The 15,830-nt window shown below is 43.9% G+C and overlaps 1 protein-coding gene across 5 annotated transcripts in view; it reads right to left on the reverse strand.

Moving 5' to 3' along the window:
- LOC148137464 (Fc receptor-like protein 5) overlaps positions 1–15,830 on the reverse strand; it is a 108,701-nt gene that overhangs the window by 36,913 nt on the left and 55,958 nt on the right. For all 5 annotated transcript variants that reach the window (XM_087982327.1, XM_087982331.1, XM_087982329.1 and 2 more), the window contains 2 exons: positions 10,701–10,991; positions 6,355–6,651 (listed from right to left, as the gene is read on the reverse strand). In XM_087982327.1, coding sequence (XP_087838453.1) covers positions 6,355–6,651; positions 10,701–10,991 — 588 coding nt within the window. The remainder of the gene's footprint in view (positions 1–6,354; positions 6,652–10,700; positions 10,992–15,830) is intronic.

Genomic DNA, 15,830 nt, shown 5'->3' on the forward strand with positions numbered 1-15,830 from the left:
GTGGCAAAGTTTTGGATAAGCAACCCTTACTCTGACGCATTGCCCTCCATGCCTTGACCGTACTAATAACAATGGGGTTCCGGCAGTGGTCCATCACCTTATCCATGAACAACAGGTTAATAAGAGGGCATTTTGCCTGGGTGGTCTTGATATATAACCATATTGAGCCCAAATCATTTACCTGCCCAATCGCACTCAAAAGAGGGCAGGGAACTCAATTGAGACCTCCTGATATCTGGGAAATATCTTCACTAACACTCAACACTGGAGCCTCCCGGGGGGCATACTCAGCCCGCCCTCTGTACTCACTGCATGCCCATGACTGTGTCGCCAAATACCAAAGTAATGCTATTTACAAGTTCGCTAATGATACCACCATAGTCAGTCAAATCTCAGATGGCGACGAAACAGACTACAGATGGTAGGTGGAAGACCTGGAAAAATGGTGCACTGTGAACAACCTAGCTCTCAATACCGGCAAAACCAAGGAACTCATATTGACTTTGGGTGGGATGTTACTTATGCCACCCTACACATTAACAGTACAGAGGTGGAACGAGTGGAGAGTGTCAAGCTCCGGGGAGTTGTCATCCACAACAAGCTCTCTTGGACTCCTCATGTGGACACACTGGTTACAAATGCCCAACAACATCTCTTCTTCCTCAGGAAGCTGAGGAAATTTGGCATGATAGTGAATACCCTTGTCAACTTTTATAGGCGTGCCATCGAAAGCATTCTGTCTGGATGTTTCACACTACCTAGATGGCAACTGTACCATTCAAGATCGGAAATGGTTACAGAGAGTGGTAAACTCAGCCTGGACAATCACAGAGGCCAACCACCCATTTATAGAATCCATCTACCAGGCCCGCTGTCAAGGAAAGGCCGTCAGCACTCTCAAAGATCCATCCCACCCTGGCAATGCTTTTCTACAACCTCTACATCAGGGAGAAGGTACAGAAGCCTGAACACACGCACCAGTCAGTTTAAAACAGTTTCTACCCTACTGTTGTTAGAATACTGAATGGACTCACAAACTCTTAGCATTCACCTGTACCTGTGTTTTTGTTTTTACAGCTGTTCACTATTATTTACTTATCTATGCTACTTAACTCTGTGATCTGCCTGTATTGCTTACAAGACAAAGCTTTTCATTGTGCCTCGGTACACATTATAATAAATTCAATTTGATTTAAATTCAATTCAAATCAAACATGTATCAGAACCCCACCCGTGACTACTTAAAAGAGAACCTAGGGCCACCTTCAGCCTCTGGCATATCCTTGTGGTTCCCCAAAGGCATAGCCTCCGATTTTGCAAAGTTGATCTTATATCCTGAAATAGTCCCAAATGAATTAGTACATTGTATCAAATGGGGGATGGAGGTCACCAGGTTCGATAAAACCAGAAGGACATCATCCGCATTCAGTATAATCTTGTGTAGCCTCGATCCCACTTCCGGAGCGGTTATGTGGATGTTCTGACGAATGGCCTCTGCCAGCGGCTCTATCACCAATGTAAACAACAACAATGAAAGGGGGCAGCCTTAACAACTACACCTATCAATCCTAAAGTTCCCAGACATCACGTTGGTGATGACCGCGGCCAGAGGGTGGCGATATAAAACCTCCACCCACCTAGCAAAGACCCCACCTAACATAAAAGAGATATGGCCATTCCACCCGGTCAAATGCTTTCTCTGCATCTAAGGAAATCACCAACCCCTAATCAATCATTGCTGGCATACTTGGACCATATTCAGCAACCTTCTAATATTATTAGAAGACCCACAGCCCCTTATAAAACCTGTCTGGTCTTCTTTGACAATATGGGACAACACTTTCTCCAATCTCAGTGCCAAGATCTTAGACAGAATCTTGAAATCTGAACTTAATAGAGAGATGGGCCTGGATGAGGCACAATCCTCAGGAACCTTCTCCTGCCTAAGAATGAGAGAAATATTGGCTTCTCTCAAAGATGGTGGTAAGCATTCATGCATATAGGAGTGATTGTACATCTCCAACATCGGCCCTGACAGAATCCCTATCAACCCCTTATAAAACTCAACTGGGAGACCATCAGGGCCAGGTGCTTTACCACTCTGAAGTTGCATAGCTTCCTCCTGTCAAGGGGGCATTAAGGAGAGAGGTCTGTTCCAAGGTTACCCCTGGGCTTCCATTTTAGCCCACCAATCCTCGCAACCTTCAGGCCGATACAATTCAGAGTGAAAACTCCGAAAAGCCTCATTAATCCTTTTGGCATCATATGTAAAGAACCCAGTGTTGTCTCTAGTTGCAGTAATGGATTGGGGAGCATGCTTTTTCCTAGTCAGATACGAGGAGAAAGTGAGGACTGCAGATGCTGGAGATCAGAGCTGAAAATGTGTTGCTGGAAAAGCGCAGCAGGTCAGGCAGCATCCAAGGAGCAGGAGAATCGACGTTTTGGGCATAAGCCCTTCTTCCTGAAGAAGGGCTTATGCCCAAAACGTCGTTTCTCCTGTTCCTTGGATGCTGCCTGACCTGCTGCGCTTTTCCAGCAACACATTTTCAGCCCTAGTCAGATATGCTAAATATTTCCCTGGCTTATTCCCATATTTGAATAGCCTTTGTCTAGCAAAAGTAAGTTCTTTCTTTGCGTTTTGTGTAAGTATTGAATTAAAGGCAGCCCAGAGGGCCTTGATCCGCTGTAGCTTAGTCACCAAAGGCCGCGCAAAATATGCCACCTCGGTGGCTTTCAACCGCGTCTCAAGTAGACGCTGCTGTTCCCCCTTCTGTCATTTCTGGTTAGCCGAATAGAAAATAGCTAATCCCCTAGTAAATGCCTTAGCAGTCTCTCATAGCATAGATGGACTATCAGCCATGCCTGAATTGAAGTACTCCTGAAACTCCTTCAAAAAGTATTCCACAAATTGGGAATCCTTAAGGAGAACATAGAACATAGAACATAGAACAATACAGCACAGAACAGGCCTTTCGGCCCATGAGGTTGTGCCGAACATTTGTCCTAGCTTAAGCACCCATCCATGCGCCTATCCAATTGCCGCTTAAAGGTCACCAAAGATTCTGACTCTACCACTCCCACAGGCAGTGCATTCCATGCCCCCACCACTCTCTGGGTAAAGAACCCACCCCTGACATCTCCCCTATACCTTCCACCCTTCACCTTAAATTTATGTCCCCTTGTAACACTCTGTTGTACCCGGGGAAAAAGTTTCTGACTGTCTACTCTATCTATTCCTCTGATCATCTTATAAACCTCTATCAAGTCACCCCTCATCCTTCGCAGTTCCAACGAGAAAAGGCCTAGCTTTCTCAACCTATCCTCGTATGACCTATTCTCCATTCCAGGCAACATCCTGGTAAATCTTCTCTGCACCCTCTCCAAAGCTTCCACATCTTTCCTAAAGTGAGGTGACCAGAACTGCACACAGTATTCCAAATGTGGCCTAACCAAAGTCCTGTACAGTTGCAACATCACTTCACGACTCTTGAATTCAATCCCTCTGCTAATGAACGCTAATACACCATAGGCCTTCTTACAAGCTCTATCCACCTGAGTGGCAACTTTCAAAGATCTATGAACATAGACCCCAAGATCCCTCTGTTCCTCCACCTCACTAAGAACCCTACCGTTAACCCTGTATTCCGCATTCTTATTTATCTTTCCAAAATGGACAACCTCACACTTGGCAGGGTTGAACTCCATCTGCCACTCCTCAGCCCAGCTCTGCATCATATCTAAGTCCCTTTGCAGCCGACAACAGCCCTCCTCAGTATCCACAACTCCACCAATCTTCGTATCATCTGCAAATTTACCGACCCACCCTTCGACTCCCTCATCCAAGTCATTAATAAGAATTACGAACAGCAGAGGACCCAGAACTGATCCCTGCGGAACTCCACTTGTAACTGTGCTCCAGGCTGAATATTTACCATCTACCACCACTCTCTGACTTCGACTGGTTAGCCAGTTTTCTATCCAATTGGCCAAATTTCCCTCTATCCCATGCCTCCTGACTTTCCGCATAAGCCTACCATGGGGAATCTTATCAAATGCCTTACTAAAACTAAAAATGGATCCAGAAATGGATCCAGAAGCCAGTGCCGCAAATCTAACCCCTCACTCTTGGCCTTAACTTCCAAATATACTGCCGTGTGATCAGAGATAGCTACGTTCCCAATTTTACAGCCCATAATTGAATCCAGAAGGGTCGAGGGAGCCAGAAAAAGATCAATCCTCGTGTGACATTTATATGGGTTTAAAATAAAAGGTAAGGTGAAGACGCCGGTAGGGTGAAGACATCTCTAAATATCCACCAGCCCCAATTACTCGCATAAGTCAGACACTTGCTTGGCCTGCGAAGGAGCCCACTAGGCATCCTGTCCACTTTCGGATCCAAAAGGCAACTAAAAGTCCCCCCCTATAATAATGTGCCGTGTTCCAAAGGCATTCAACTTAGAGAAGGCGCTAACCAACAATTTTAGGGGATGCGCTGGAGGACAGTAGACATTTAAAATATCATTCTCCTCCCCATGCATCAGGGCCTTAAGTATCACAAACCACCCTTGCTCATTATTTGTTCTAATAATGTGAACGAAAGATTTTTCTGGATAAGTACCACCACTCCCTAATTTTAGTAGTAAAGGATTAAACGAATACCCGGTCATGACCCCCTGTTGTAGCTTCAGGTGTTCTCAATCATCAAGATGGATTCCCTGCAGTAGGGTGATAATAATCCTTTCCCTTTTAAGGCTAGAAAACACTTTTTTCCTTTTAACAGGTGATTGACTTCCCTTGATGTTCCATGTGCACCATTTAACAAGAGACTTAGCCATATCTCCTTTCAGAGACCTTTGAACCTCTGGGAGAGAGAAACCTGCTTACAATGCGCTGAGCACAAGTAAATAAAGACTCATAGCATCACAGAATTGTGTATACAAAAACTACTCTATCATAACTACAAACAACCATTGCTACCAAAAAACTACAAAGAAAACCAACTATAAAGCCTTGAATGGGACACTCTACCCCCTGCCCATTGGGGCCATCACCTTACCCATCCCCTCCTTCACAGCTCCTTCAAGCCCAACAATTCAAAAATTTGTTCTCCAACCTTGATTTTCAAGGTCGTTGACCTGGTCTTGTAAGGCTCGCACCTCCTGCTCCAGTACCTAGATCCAAATGGATGTGGACTCGATCGCCGCTTCCAAGGTCTTGGTTTGACCCTCCACCTCCTCCATCTGCTGCTGGAGGCCATTGATCTTCTGTTCACGCTTCTGCAGCACGGATGCGATGGGTTGGATCTGGGCACGGATCTCCTCAATCGCAGCACCAACCTTCGAGGTAAGTCTCGCCATCTCCACCACTAATTCCTGTGAGTCTGTCAGATTCCCTGGGGGTTCAGGAGAGGCTGCTGCTGCTGTGGTCTCTGGTGCAGGGGAGTGTCCTCCCTGCTGCTGTTTGCTCGCACCTTTTTCTTTTGGCGTCCTTCCCACTCCCAAATATTAAGAAATATGTGTTCTGTAAGGTTTTAAATTAATAATTCCTCCACATAAATTGGCTGGGATGGCAAAAACACCAGTATGCCTTGGCTGTTAGGCAGAGCCATCCACGGCAGTTCTACAGAATTGCCGCCATCTCGCTGAGTCCTCATCTTCAGTATTTTAAAAGTATCTTACTGTCTCATCCCCAGTTCCTCCCTGATTAGATTGTAGCCAGGAATATACAACTCTGATTCCTCCTTATCAGTTGCTATCAATACAATTTCATAATCTCATTTAGGAACCTCTATCTGTACCTCACCAATCTTACCTCAAGTACATGTACTCTGAATAATCTTAAGTTGCAATGCATTCCCTTTTCAACACCCCCAGTCTCATGCCTCCTAAAACTGAACCACTCTGCGCTAATATTGCCTGCATTTTCGAGATGTCTCTGTCCATATTTCTATGCTTTGAATTTTAATTTCAGCTTCCCCCACCATCCCTTAATTTAGTTTAATTCTCCCTCAAAAACAATAATTAACCTCCAGTTGGAAATATGCCATCCAGTCATGTCACGTAAATTTATATTTTTAAGTTCCACTTGCATCTCTGCTAGTTTCAATGGCCCAGAAATGTGAAGCCTTCCCTATGCACCATTTCTCTAGTCAGACTTGAAACTTAATTTACTTTGCATTTTATTAATGCATAGAACAGATGAGGGGGGAGTCCCTCGACTGTTTGGAGATTGTGAGGAACAATGAACCAAACTGGAAAATAAAACTTTTAATTGGAATTGGAGCATTTGGTGTTAAAATAACAAAGAAACACATTTCTGATTCTCAAATGAACACAGTAGTTTTGTAAATCTCACCTCCAGAATTGAAGTGTACAGGGTCACTCTGAGCTGATGTTAGCAACCTTTCCCTCATGTTGGCTTTATACAGACAAACGTATGGTCTTCCATTAGTGTGTTCCACATTTGTCATAGTGAAGGTGACTGAGTTGTTCTGTGTAGAAGTGTGCTGAACTTCTGTGTAATTTGTCTCTTCATGGTGGTATAAATAAAATGTGAAATCAGAATGTTTCTGGTGACTTGTACAATTAAAAGTAATCTTTCCATTTTTCACTAGAAGACTGGAATCCACGGTTAACATTGGTTTGGATAAATCTGTAAAATGCAAAGAACAGGCAGTGATGATTAGTTGAATGGCAGGTTGGCCTTATTTTGGTATTCAACACTTTGGAACACAGTGTACAGCAGATATGATGAATGCCACCAAATGTTGCAGGCTGTTTCTAGAGCTCTGGCTGAGTAATTCATTCATTAGTTCAAATAGTTGTTTACCCTTGGGTTTGCTTCATATTCCTGATCCCAGCAAGTACACTTAGATAATGTTAAATGGAGAAAATACAGAAATATTGAAAATCGGAGCAAGAGTGGGCCATTCAGTCCATCATCTGCACCACATTCAACATGATTGTGGCTGATCCTCGATCTCACACACCACATTCCAGCTCTCTCTCAGTATCCCTTGATACATAACGCGCTAGAAACTCTATTCATTTTTTCATCAGTATCTTCAGAGCTTTCTGTGTACAGAATTCTACAGGTTCATCACTCTGTGAGTGAAGAAATTTCACCTCATCTTAGTCCAAAACAGTCTACCTCATATCCTGAGAATGTAGAAACATAGAATAGAAGTGCCGGAGTAGGCCATTCGGTCCTTCAAGCCCACACCACCATTCAATACGATTATGGCTGATCATGTAATTTCTCCTCATACCTCTTGCTCCCTTTATATGCTAGGACCATGTCCGGCTCCCTCTTGAATATATCAAGAACTGGCCCCAGCAGTTTTCTGTGGGGACAGAATTCCAAAGGTTCACAACTCTCTGAGTGAAGAAATTCTTTCTCATCTTAGTCCTGAATGGCTTACCCCTTATTCTGAGACTGACACCTTGTTTTCGACTTCCCCAATATTGGGAACATTTTTTCCACAACTAGCCTGTCCACTCCCATCAGGATTTTACATGTTTCTATGAAACTCCCCCTCATTCTTCTAAGTTCCAGCGAGTACGAGCTCAGTTGATCCAGTCTTTCCTACATGTCAGTCCTGCTGTCCTGTGAATCAATCAGTCTTCTTGAGTGTTGTCAGAGCTGCACCCATCCAGGCAAGTGAAGAGTATTCCATCACACTTCTGACTTGTGCCTTGTAGATGGTGGATAGACTTTGGGGTGTCAGGAGGTGAGTTACTATCCCTAGTCTCTGACCTGCTCTTGTAGCCACTGTGTTTATGTGGTGAGTCCAGTTGAGTTCCTGGTCAATGCTAACCCCAAGGATGTTGACCGTTGGGGATTCAATGATGGCAATACGGTTGAATGTCAAGGGACGGTAGTTAGAGTGTCTCTTATTGGTAATTGTCATTGTCTGGCATTTGTGTGGTGTGAATGTTACTTGCCACTTGTCAGCCTAAGCCTGGATATTGCCCAGATCTTGTTACATTTGAGCATGGACTGCTTTGGTATCTGAGGAATCGTGAATAGTGCTGAATACTGTGCAATCACTGGCAAATATCCCCACTTCTGACCTTATGACAGAGGGAAGATCTTTGATGAAGCAGCTGAAGATTGTTGGGCCTAGGACACTACCCTGAAGGACTCCTGCAGAGATGTCCTGGAGCTGAGATGACTGACTGTCCACAACTATTACCATCCTCCTTTATGCCATGTATGATTAACCAGCAGAGTGTTTGCCCCCTGATACCCATTGATTCCAGTTTTGTCAGGGTTCCTTGATGCCATACTGGGCCTTGTTGTCAAGGGCTGTCACTCTCACCTCCCCTCTGGAATTCAGCTCTTTTGTCTATGTTTGAACCAAGGCTGTAATGAGATCAGGAGCTGAGTAACCTGGTGGAACCCAAACTGGGCATCACTGAGCAGGTTGTTGCTGAGCTGCTTGATAGCAAACCTTGATTACTGTTTGGAGACCTGCAGATAACTCCCATTATAGTTTTCTTTGCGGTTCCTCAGCCCTACCCACAAACATGGCACAGAGGTAGGTGAATAGCTATGATCTGGAGTAGCAGAGCAGGCTTGAGAGACTGAATGGCTTAGTCCTACTCCTACATTCCTATGTAACTCTTGCCCTTTTACCTTCTATCCTCTTTTTTCTAGTGCACCAAATACTCCGTTCATGTTAATTTCCATTTAATCAACTGGTTTTGCTGGTTATCATCGAGAGACCAGTCACAGACTGACCAACTGCTTTTCAGCCTCCTGACCAAGGGAAGTCATGCCTGACAAATCTTTTAGAATTCTTTGAGGAGGTGACCAGAACAAGGGGACCATGCCATATGCCATATCTCTGTATTTGCAGATGACACTAAGCTGGGTAGCAGTGTGTGCAGTGAGTAGAATGCTAACAGGCTGCAGGATAACTTAGACAGACTGAGTGAGTAAATACTTGGCAAATGCAATATATTGTGGATAAATGTGAGGTTCTCCACTTTAGTCACAAAACCAGAAAGTAAAAATTATTGTCTGAATGGTGGCAGTTTAGGAAAAGGTGAGGCTGTCATGCTGGAACAGTCATAGAAGGTTGGCATGCAGGTGCAGCAGGCAGTGAGGAAAGCTAATGGCATGCTGGCCTTCATAGTGAGAGAATTTGAGTATCAGAGTATGGATGTCTTGCTGCAGTGATGCAGGGTCTTGGTGAGGCCCTGAGTATGGTGTGCACTTTTAGTCTCCTAGTCTGAGGAAAGACACTCCTGCGACTAAGTGAGTCCAGTAAGGTTCACCAGACTGACACCATCTAGGACAAAGCCTAGATGGCGTCATATCTACAAACATTTAATCCCTCCACCACCGATACCCAGTAGCAGCAGTGTGTACTATCTACAAGATGCACTGCAGAAATTCACCAAAGATCCTTAGACAGCACTTTCCAAAGGGTTTCCATGACCACTTCCATCTAGAAGGACAAGGGCAGCAGGTACTTGGGAACACCATTACCTGCAAGTTCCTCTCCAAGCCACTCACTACCCTGACTTTGAAATATACTCATTCCTTCACAGTTGTTGGGTCAAAATCCTGGAATTTCTTCCTAGTGGACTGCAGCGATTCAAGAAGGCAGTTCACCACCACCTTCTCAAAGGCAAATAAGGATGGGCTGGCCAACCAAAGACATCCAGGTCCCACGAATGAATTAAAAGAAGATACACCAAGAAACAGAAAAGGTGTGTAAGAAAGGCAAGGTTACAGTGATCTTGGGAGATTTCAACATATAGGTGGAATGGGAAAATCAAGTTGGTAGTGGATCACAAGAACAGGAATTTGTGGAATATCTATGAGATGGCATTTTGGAGCAGCTTGTGATAGAGCCCACTAGGGAACAGGCAATATTGGATTTAGTGTTGAGCAATGAGACAGACTTGATAAGGGAGCCTGAGGAGGCACTGACATAGAACATAAAACATTACAGCACAGTACAGGCCCTTCTGCCCTCAGTGTTGTGCCGACCTTTCATACCAATCTGAAGCCAACACTATTCCATGTACGTCCATATACTTGGCCAATGATGACTTAAATGTACTTAAAGTTGGCGAATCTACTACCATTGCAGGCAAAGCATTCCATACCCTTACCACTCTCTGAGTAAAGAAACTACCTCTGACATCTGTCCTATATCTATCAATTTAAAGCTATGCCCCCTCGTGCTCGCTGTCACCATACTTGGAAAATGGCTCTCCCTGTCCACCCTATCTAACCCTCTGATTATCTTATATGTCTCTATTTAGTCACCTCTCAACCTTCTTCTCTCCAACAAAAACAGCCTCAAGTCCCAGCCTTTCCTTGTAAGACCTTCCCTCCATTCCAGGCAACATCCTAGTAAATCTTCTCTGCACCTTTTCCAAAGCTTCCACATCCTTCTTATAATGCATGTCTTACTCCTTGTCCAACATTCTCTCCCATTCATTGTGGAATACTTTGAGCTTTTGCTACCATTTCAGATTAATTTGATTCCTTTATAATTACATAATGAGCATTTATCTTCTGTAATGATTTCACTTTGTGTTCAGGGGTCTTTGGAAAAGAGACCCTGTGAAGAATGGAATACTCAACCATTGTCTGTATATGATGGACAACATCACATTGAATTTAGTTTTTTTTTAACAGAAATAATTAAACTTGGAAAAGATACATTCTCAGTCACTCACCTGTGATAATGACAGTCTTAGCCTCACTGAGCTGGGACAATAATCGTCTTGTTTTGACCAAGGTTCCATATTGGCACTGGTACTGCCCTCCTTGGCTTGAACTGCTAACTATGAAGGTTCCAATGCTATCCTTTATGGACAGTTGATATGATGACAGAAGTTGATTATTTTTGTAAAAATAGATCTTATCATGATATTCTTTATTTGTGATGCAAGTAATGGTAACAGTCTCTCCTTCCAAATACACTCCAGATGACTGATCAAGAGATATCCCAGGCGGTGTTAGGATATCTGTAATATTTAATGTACAGCAAGAGATTGGTTATTTTATAACTATAAAAATGGCATTGTGTTTAAACTTGTAATCAAGAAATTCCATTTGCAAGGAATACATGATTTCACAAGTAAAATCATACAGATTCCAATCAATGTATAAATCAGATACGGCTTCTATTTCCAGTCAGGTTTTAGTCTCACAGTTTTCCTTTTGGATACCAGCACAAGCAAAACTCGTTGGTTTAAAATTGGGTTTATATCACTTAGCTATGGCGCAAACAAAATTAAAAGGAAAGTCTCAAATGAGGAATAGTAATTCAAATGTTAAATAAAGGGAGTTAAGTTTTAGCTAGCCAATATCTTAACATATGTTTGGGTGTGCGTGTAATGCTATAGAACAAAGAACAAAGAACAAAGAACATTTACAGTCCAGGAATAGGCCCTTTGGCCCTCCAAGCCTGAACCATTCCAAATCCATTGTCTAAACCAATCGCCCAATTCCTAAGCATCTGTATTTCTCTGCTCCCTACCTACTCATGCATCTGTCAAGCCACTTTATATGAATCTAATGTGCCTGCCTCTACCACCTCTGCTGGCGATGCGTTCCAGGCACCTACCACCCTCTGTGTAAAGTATTAACCGTGTATATCCCCGTTACAATTTTCACCTCTCACCTTGAATGCGTGACCTCTCGCTTTTGAATCCCTCACCCTGGGAAAAAAACTTAACTCTATCTACCCTGTCTATACCTTTCATGATTTTGTAGACCTCAATCAGGTCTCCCCTCAATCTCCTTTATTCTAATGAAAACTATCCTAACCTATTCAACCTCTGTTCATAGCTAGCACCTTCCATACTAGGCAACATACTCGTAAACCTTCTCCGCACCCTCTTCAAAGTGTCCACATTCTTTTGGTAATGTGGCGACCAGAACTGTACACAGTATTCTAGATGCAGCCGAACCAAAGTCTTGTACAATTTTAACATGGCCTGCCAGCTCTTATATTCAATACCCCATCCGATGAAGGAAAGCATACCATATGCCTTCTTGACCACTCTATCCACCTGTGCAGCCACCTTCAGGGTACAGTGGGCTTGAATTCCCAGATCTCTCTGCTCATCAACCTTTCCCAAGGCTCTTCTGTTTACAGTATAGTTCGCTCTAGAATTTCACTTCCCAAAATGCATCACCTCACATTTGCCTGGATTGAACTCCATCTGCCACTTCTCCACCCAACTCTCCAGTCTATATATAATGTCCTATATTCTTTGACAGTCCCCTATGCTTTCTGCTACTCCACCAATCTTCGTGTCATCTGCAAACCTACTGATCAGACCAACAATGCCCTCTTCCAGATCATTTATGTATATTACAAACAACAGTTGCCCCAGTACTGATCCCTGCGGAACACCTTTCTCCATTTCAAGAAACTCGCTTCAACTATTACTCTCTGTCTCCTGTTGCTCAACCAGTTCTTTATCCACCTAGCTAGAAAACCCTGTACACCATGTGACTTCATGTTCTCTATTAGTTTATTAAAGGCCTTACAAAAGTCCATGTGTATGACATCTACAGCCCTTCCTTTATCTATCAAGTTGGTCACTTCCTCAAAGAACTCTATTAAGTTGGTAAGGCATGATCTTCCCTGCACAAACCCATGTTGCCTATCACTGATAAGCCCATTCTCTTCCAAATATAAATAGATTTTATTCCTCAGTACCTTCTCCAGCAACTTCCTCACCACTGACATCAGGCTCACTGGTCTGCAGTTACCTGTAATATCCCTACAACCTTTCTTGTACAGGGGGACAATATGAGCAATCCTCCAGTCCTCTGGCACCTCACCTGTGTTTAAGGATGCTATAAAGATGTTTGTCAGTGCCTCAGCTATTTCCTCTCTCGCGTCCCTCAGCAACCTGAGATAGATCCCATCCGGTCCTGGGGATTTGTTCCTCTTAATATCCTTTAGCCTACCCAATACATCTTTATGGGCGGCACGGTGGCACAGTGGTTAGCACTGCTGCCTTACAGCGCCAGAGACCCGGGTTCAATTCCCGCCTCAGGTGACTGACTGTGTGGAGTTTGCACATTCTCTCCATGTCTGTGTGGGTTTCCTCCAGGTACTCCGGTTTCCTTCCACAGTCCAAAGATGTGCAGGTCAGGTGAATTGGCCATCCTAAATTGCCCGTAGTGTTAGGTAAGGGGTAAATGTGGGGTATGGGAGGGTTGCGCTTCGGTGGACTTGTTGGGCCGAAGGGCCTGTTTCCACACTGTATGTAATCTAATCTAATCTAATCTTCCCTCCTTATGTCAACAAGATCCAGAGTAAACAAACTTCTATCTCGAATCTCAGCATTCATCACCTCCCATTCCTTAGTGAACACTGATGCAAAGTAATCATTGAGAATCTCACCCATTTTCTCAGGTTTGACACACAACCTTCCTTCCTTATCCTTTAGTGGACCAAATCTTTCTCTAGTTACTCTCTTGCTTCTTATATGAGAATAAAAAGCCTTGGGATTCTCCCTAATTCTGCTCACTTAAGTTATTTCATGACCCGTTTTAGCCCGCTTGATTCCTCGTTTAAGAATGGTCCTACTCTCCCGGTACTCCTCCAAGGCCCATTCTGTTCTTAGCTGCCTGGACCCTTTGTACATAGAACATAGAACATAAAACATTACAGCACAGTACAGGCCCTTCGGCCCTCGACCTGTCATACAAATCTGAAGCCCATTTAACCTACACTATTCCATATGCTTGTCCAATGACAACTTAAATGTACTTAAAGTTGGCGAATCTACTACCATTGCAGGCAAAGCATTCCATACCCTTACTACTCTCTGAATAAAGAAACTACCTCTGACATCTGTCCTATATCTATCACCCCTCAATTTAAAGCTATGCCCCCTCCTGCTCGCCGTCACCATACTTGGAAAAAAGCTCTCCCTGTCCACCCTATCTAACCCTCTGATTATCTTATATGTCTCTATTAAGTCACCTCTCAACCTTCTTCTCTCTAACAAAAACAGCCTCAAGTCCCTCAGCCTTTCCTTGTAAGTCCTTCCCTCCATACCAGGCAACATCCTAGTAAATCTCCTCTGCACCCTTTCCAAAGCTTCCACATCCTTCTTATAATGCGGTGACAAGAACTGTACACAATACTCGACGTGTAGCCGCACCAGAGTTTTGTATACCTCATGGTTCCGAAACTCAATCCCTCTATTAATAAAAGCTATGCCTTCTTAACAACCCTGTAAACCTGGGTGGCAACTTTCAAGGATCTGTGTACCTGGACACTGAGATCTCTCTACTCATCTACACTACTCAGAATCTTAACCATTAGCCCAGTACTTTGCATTCCAGTTACTCCGACCAAAGTGAATCACCTCACACTTGTCTGCATTAAACTCCATTTGCCACCTCTCAGCCCAGCTCTGCAGCTTATCCATGTCTCTCTGTAACCTACAACATCCTTTGTCACTATCCACAACTCCACCGACCTTAGTGTCGTCTGCAAATTTACTAACCCACCCTTCTACGCCCTCATCCAGGTTGTTTATAAAAATGATGAACAGCAGTGGATCCAACACCGACCCTTGCGGTACACCACTAGTACATTTCCCTTTTCCTCTTGGCTAGTTGCATGATTTTTCTTATGATCCACAGTTCATAAATCTTGCCTATCCTGCACTATCTTCAACATATCTTTGGAAGCCTCCCACATATCAAATGTGGACTTTCCTTCAAATAGCTGTGTCCAATCCACATTTTGTCTATGAGTATTCCAAAACTTACAGAATTGTGGTCACTATTCCCAAAGAAATCCCTCATTGCAACTTCTACACCTGGCCTGGCTCATTCCCCAACACGAGGCCCAATATGGCCCCTTCCCTTGTCGGATTATTGACATGCTGCTCTAGAAAACATTCCTGGATGCTCCTTACAAATTCTGCCCCATCCAGACCTCTGACACTAAGTGTAGCCCAGTCAATGTTGGGAAAATTAAAATCTCCCTTCGCCACCACCCTGTTGCCTCTACATCTTTCCATGGTCTGTTTACCTATTTGTTCTTCTATCTCACGCTCACTGTTGGGAGGCCTGTAATACAGCCCCACCAACGTAACTGCACCCTTCTTATTTCTCAGCTCCACCCATAATGCCTCACTGCTCAAGCCCTCAATAGTGTCCTCCTTGAGCACAGCTGTGATATCATCCCTGACCAGCAATGCAACTCCTCCGCCCACCTTTTACTTCCCTCCCTGTCCTGTCTGAAGCATCTATATCCTGGAACATTTAGTTACCAATCATGCCCTTCCTTCAACCAAGTCTCTGTGATTGCAATAACGTCTTACTCCCAGGCACCAATCCAAGCCTAAGTTCATCTGCCTTTCCCACTATACTCCTTGCATTAAAGTATATGCACTTCAGGCCACCAGTTATTTTGTGTTAATCTGCTCTTCCCCTTGGTAATGCTAACTTTGTGATTCTTATAGTCTTCAGTTTCCACCTGTCTAGTAGTCTTCTCTTCGGTTCCCAGCCCCCTGCCACATTAGTTTAAAACCTCCCCAATAACAGTAGCAAAAACTCCCCAAGAACGTTAGTTCCAGTCTGATTCAGGTGAAGACCATCCAATTTATAATACTCCCACCTTCCCCAGAATCAGTCCCAATATCCCACAAATCTGAAGCCCTCCCTCCTACACCAGCCCTCAAGCCACGTGTTCAACCTGCCTATTCTTTCATTTCTACCCAGGCTAGCATGTGGCACTGGTAGCAATCGTGAGATCACTACCTTTGAGGTCCTCCTCTTTAACTTCTCTCCTAACTCCCTGAATTCTGCTTTCAGGACCTCAT

Source organism: Chiloscyllium plagiosum, unplaced genomic scaffold (assembly GCF_037043375.1).
Source record: "Chiloscyllium plagiosum isolate Xiang-an unplaced genomic scaffold, Cpla_swu_hap1 HiC_scaffold_43, whole genome shotgun sequence".
Classification (NCBI taxonomy): domain Eukaryota; kingdom Metazoa; phylum Chordata; class Chondrichthyes; order Orectolobiformes; family Hemiscylliidae; genus Chiloscyllium; species Chiloscyllium plagiosum.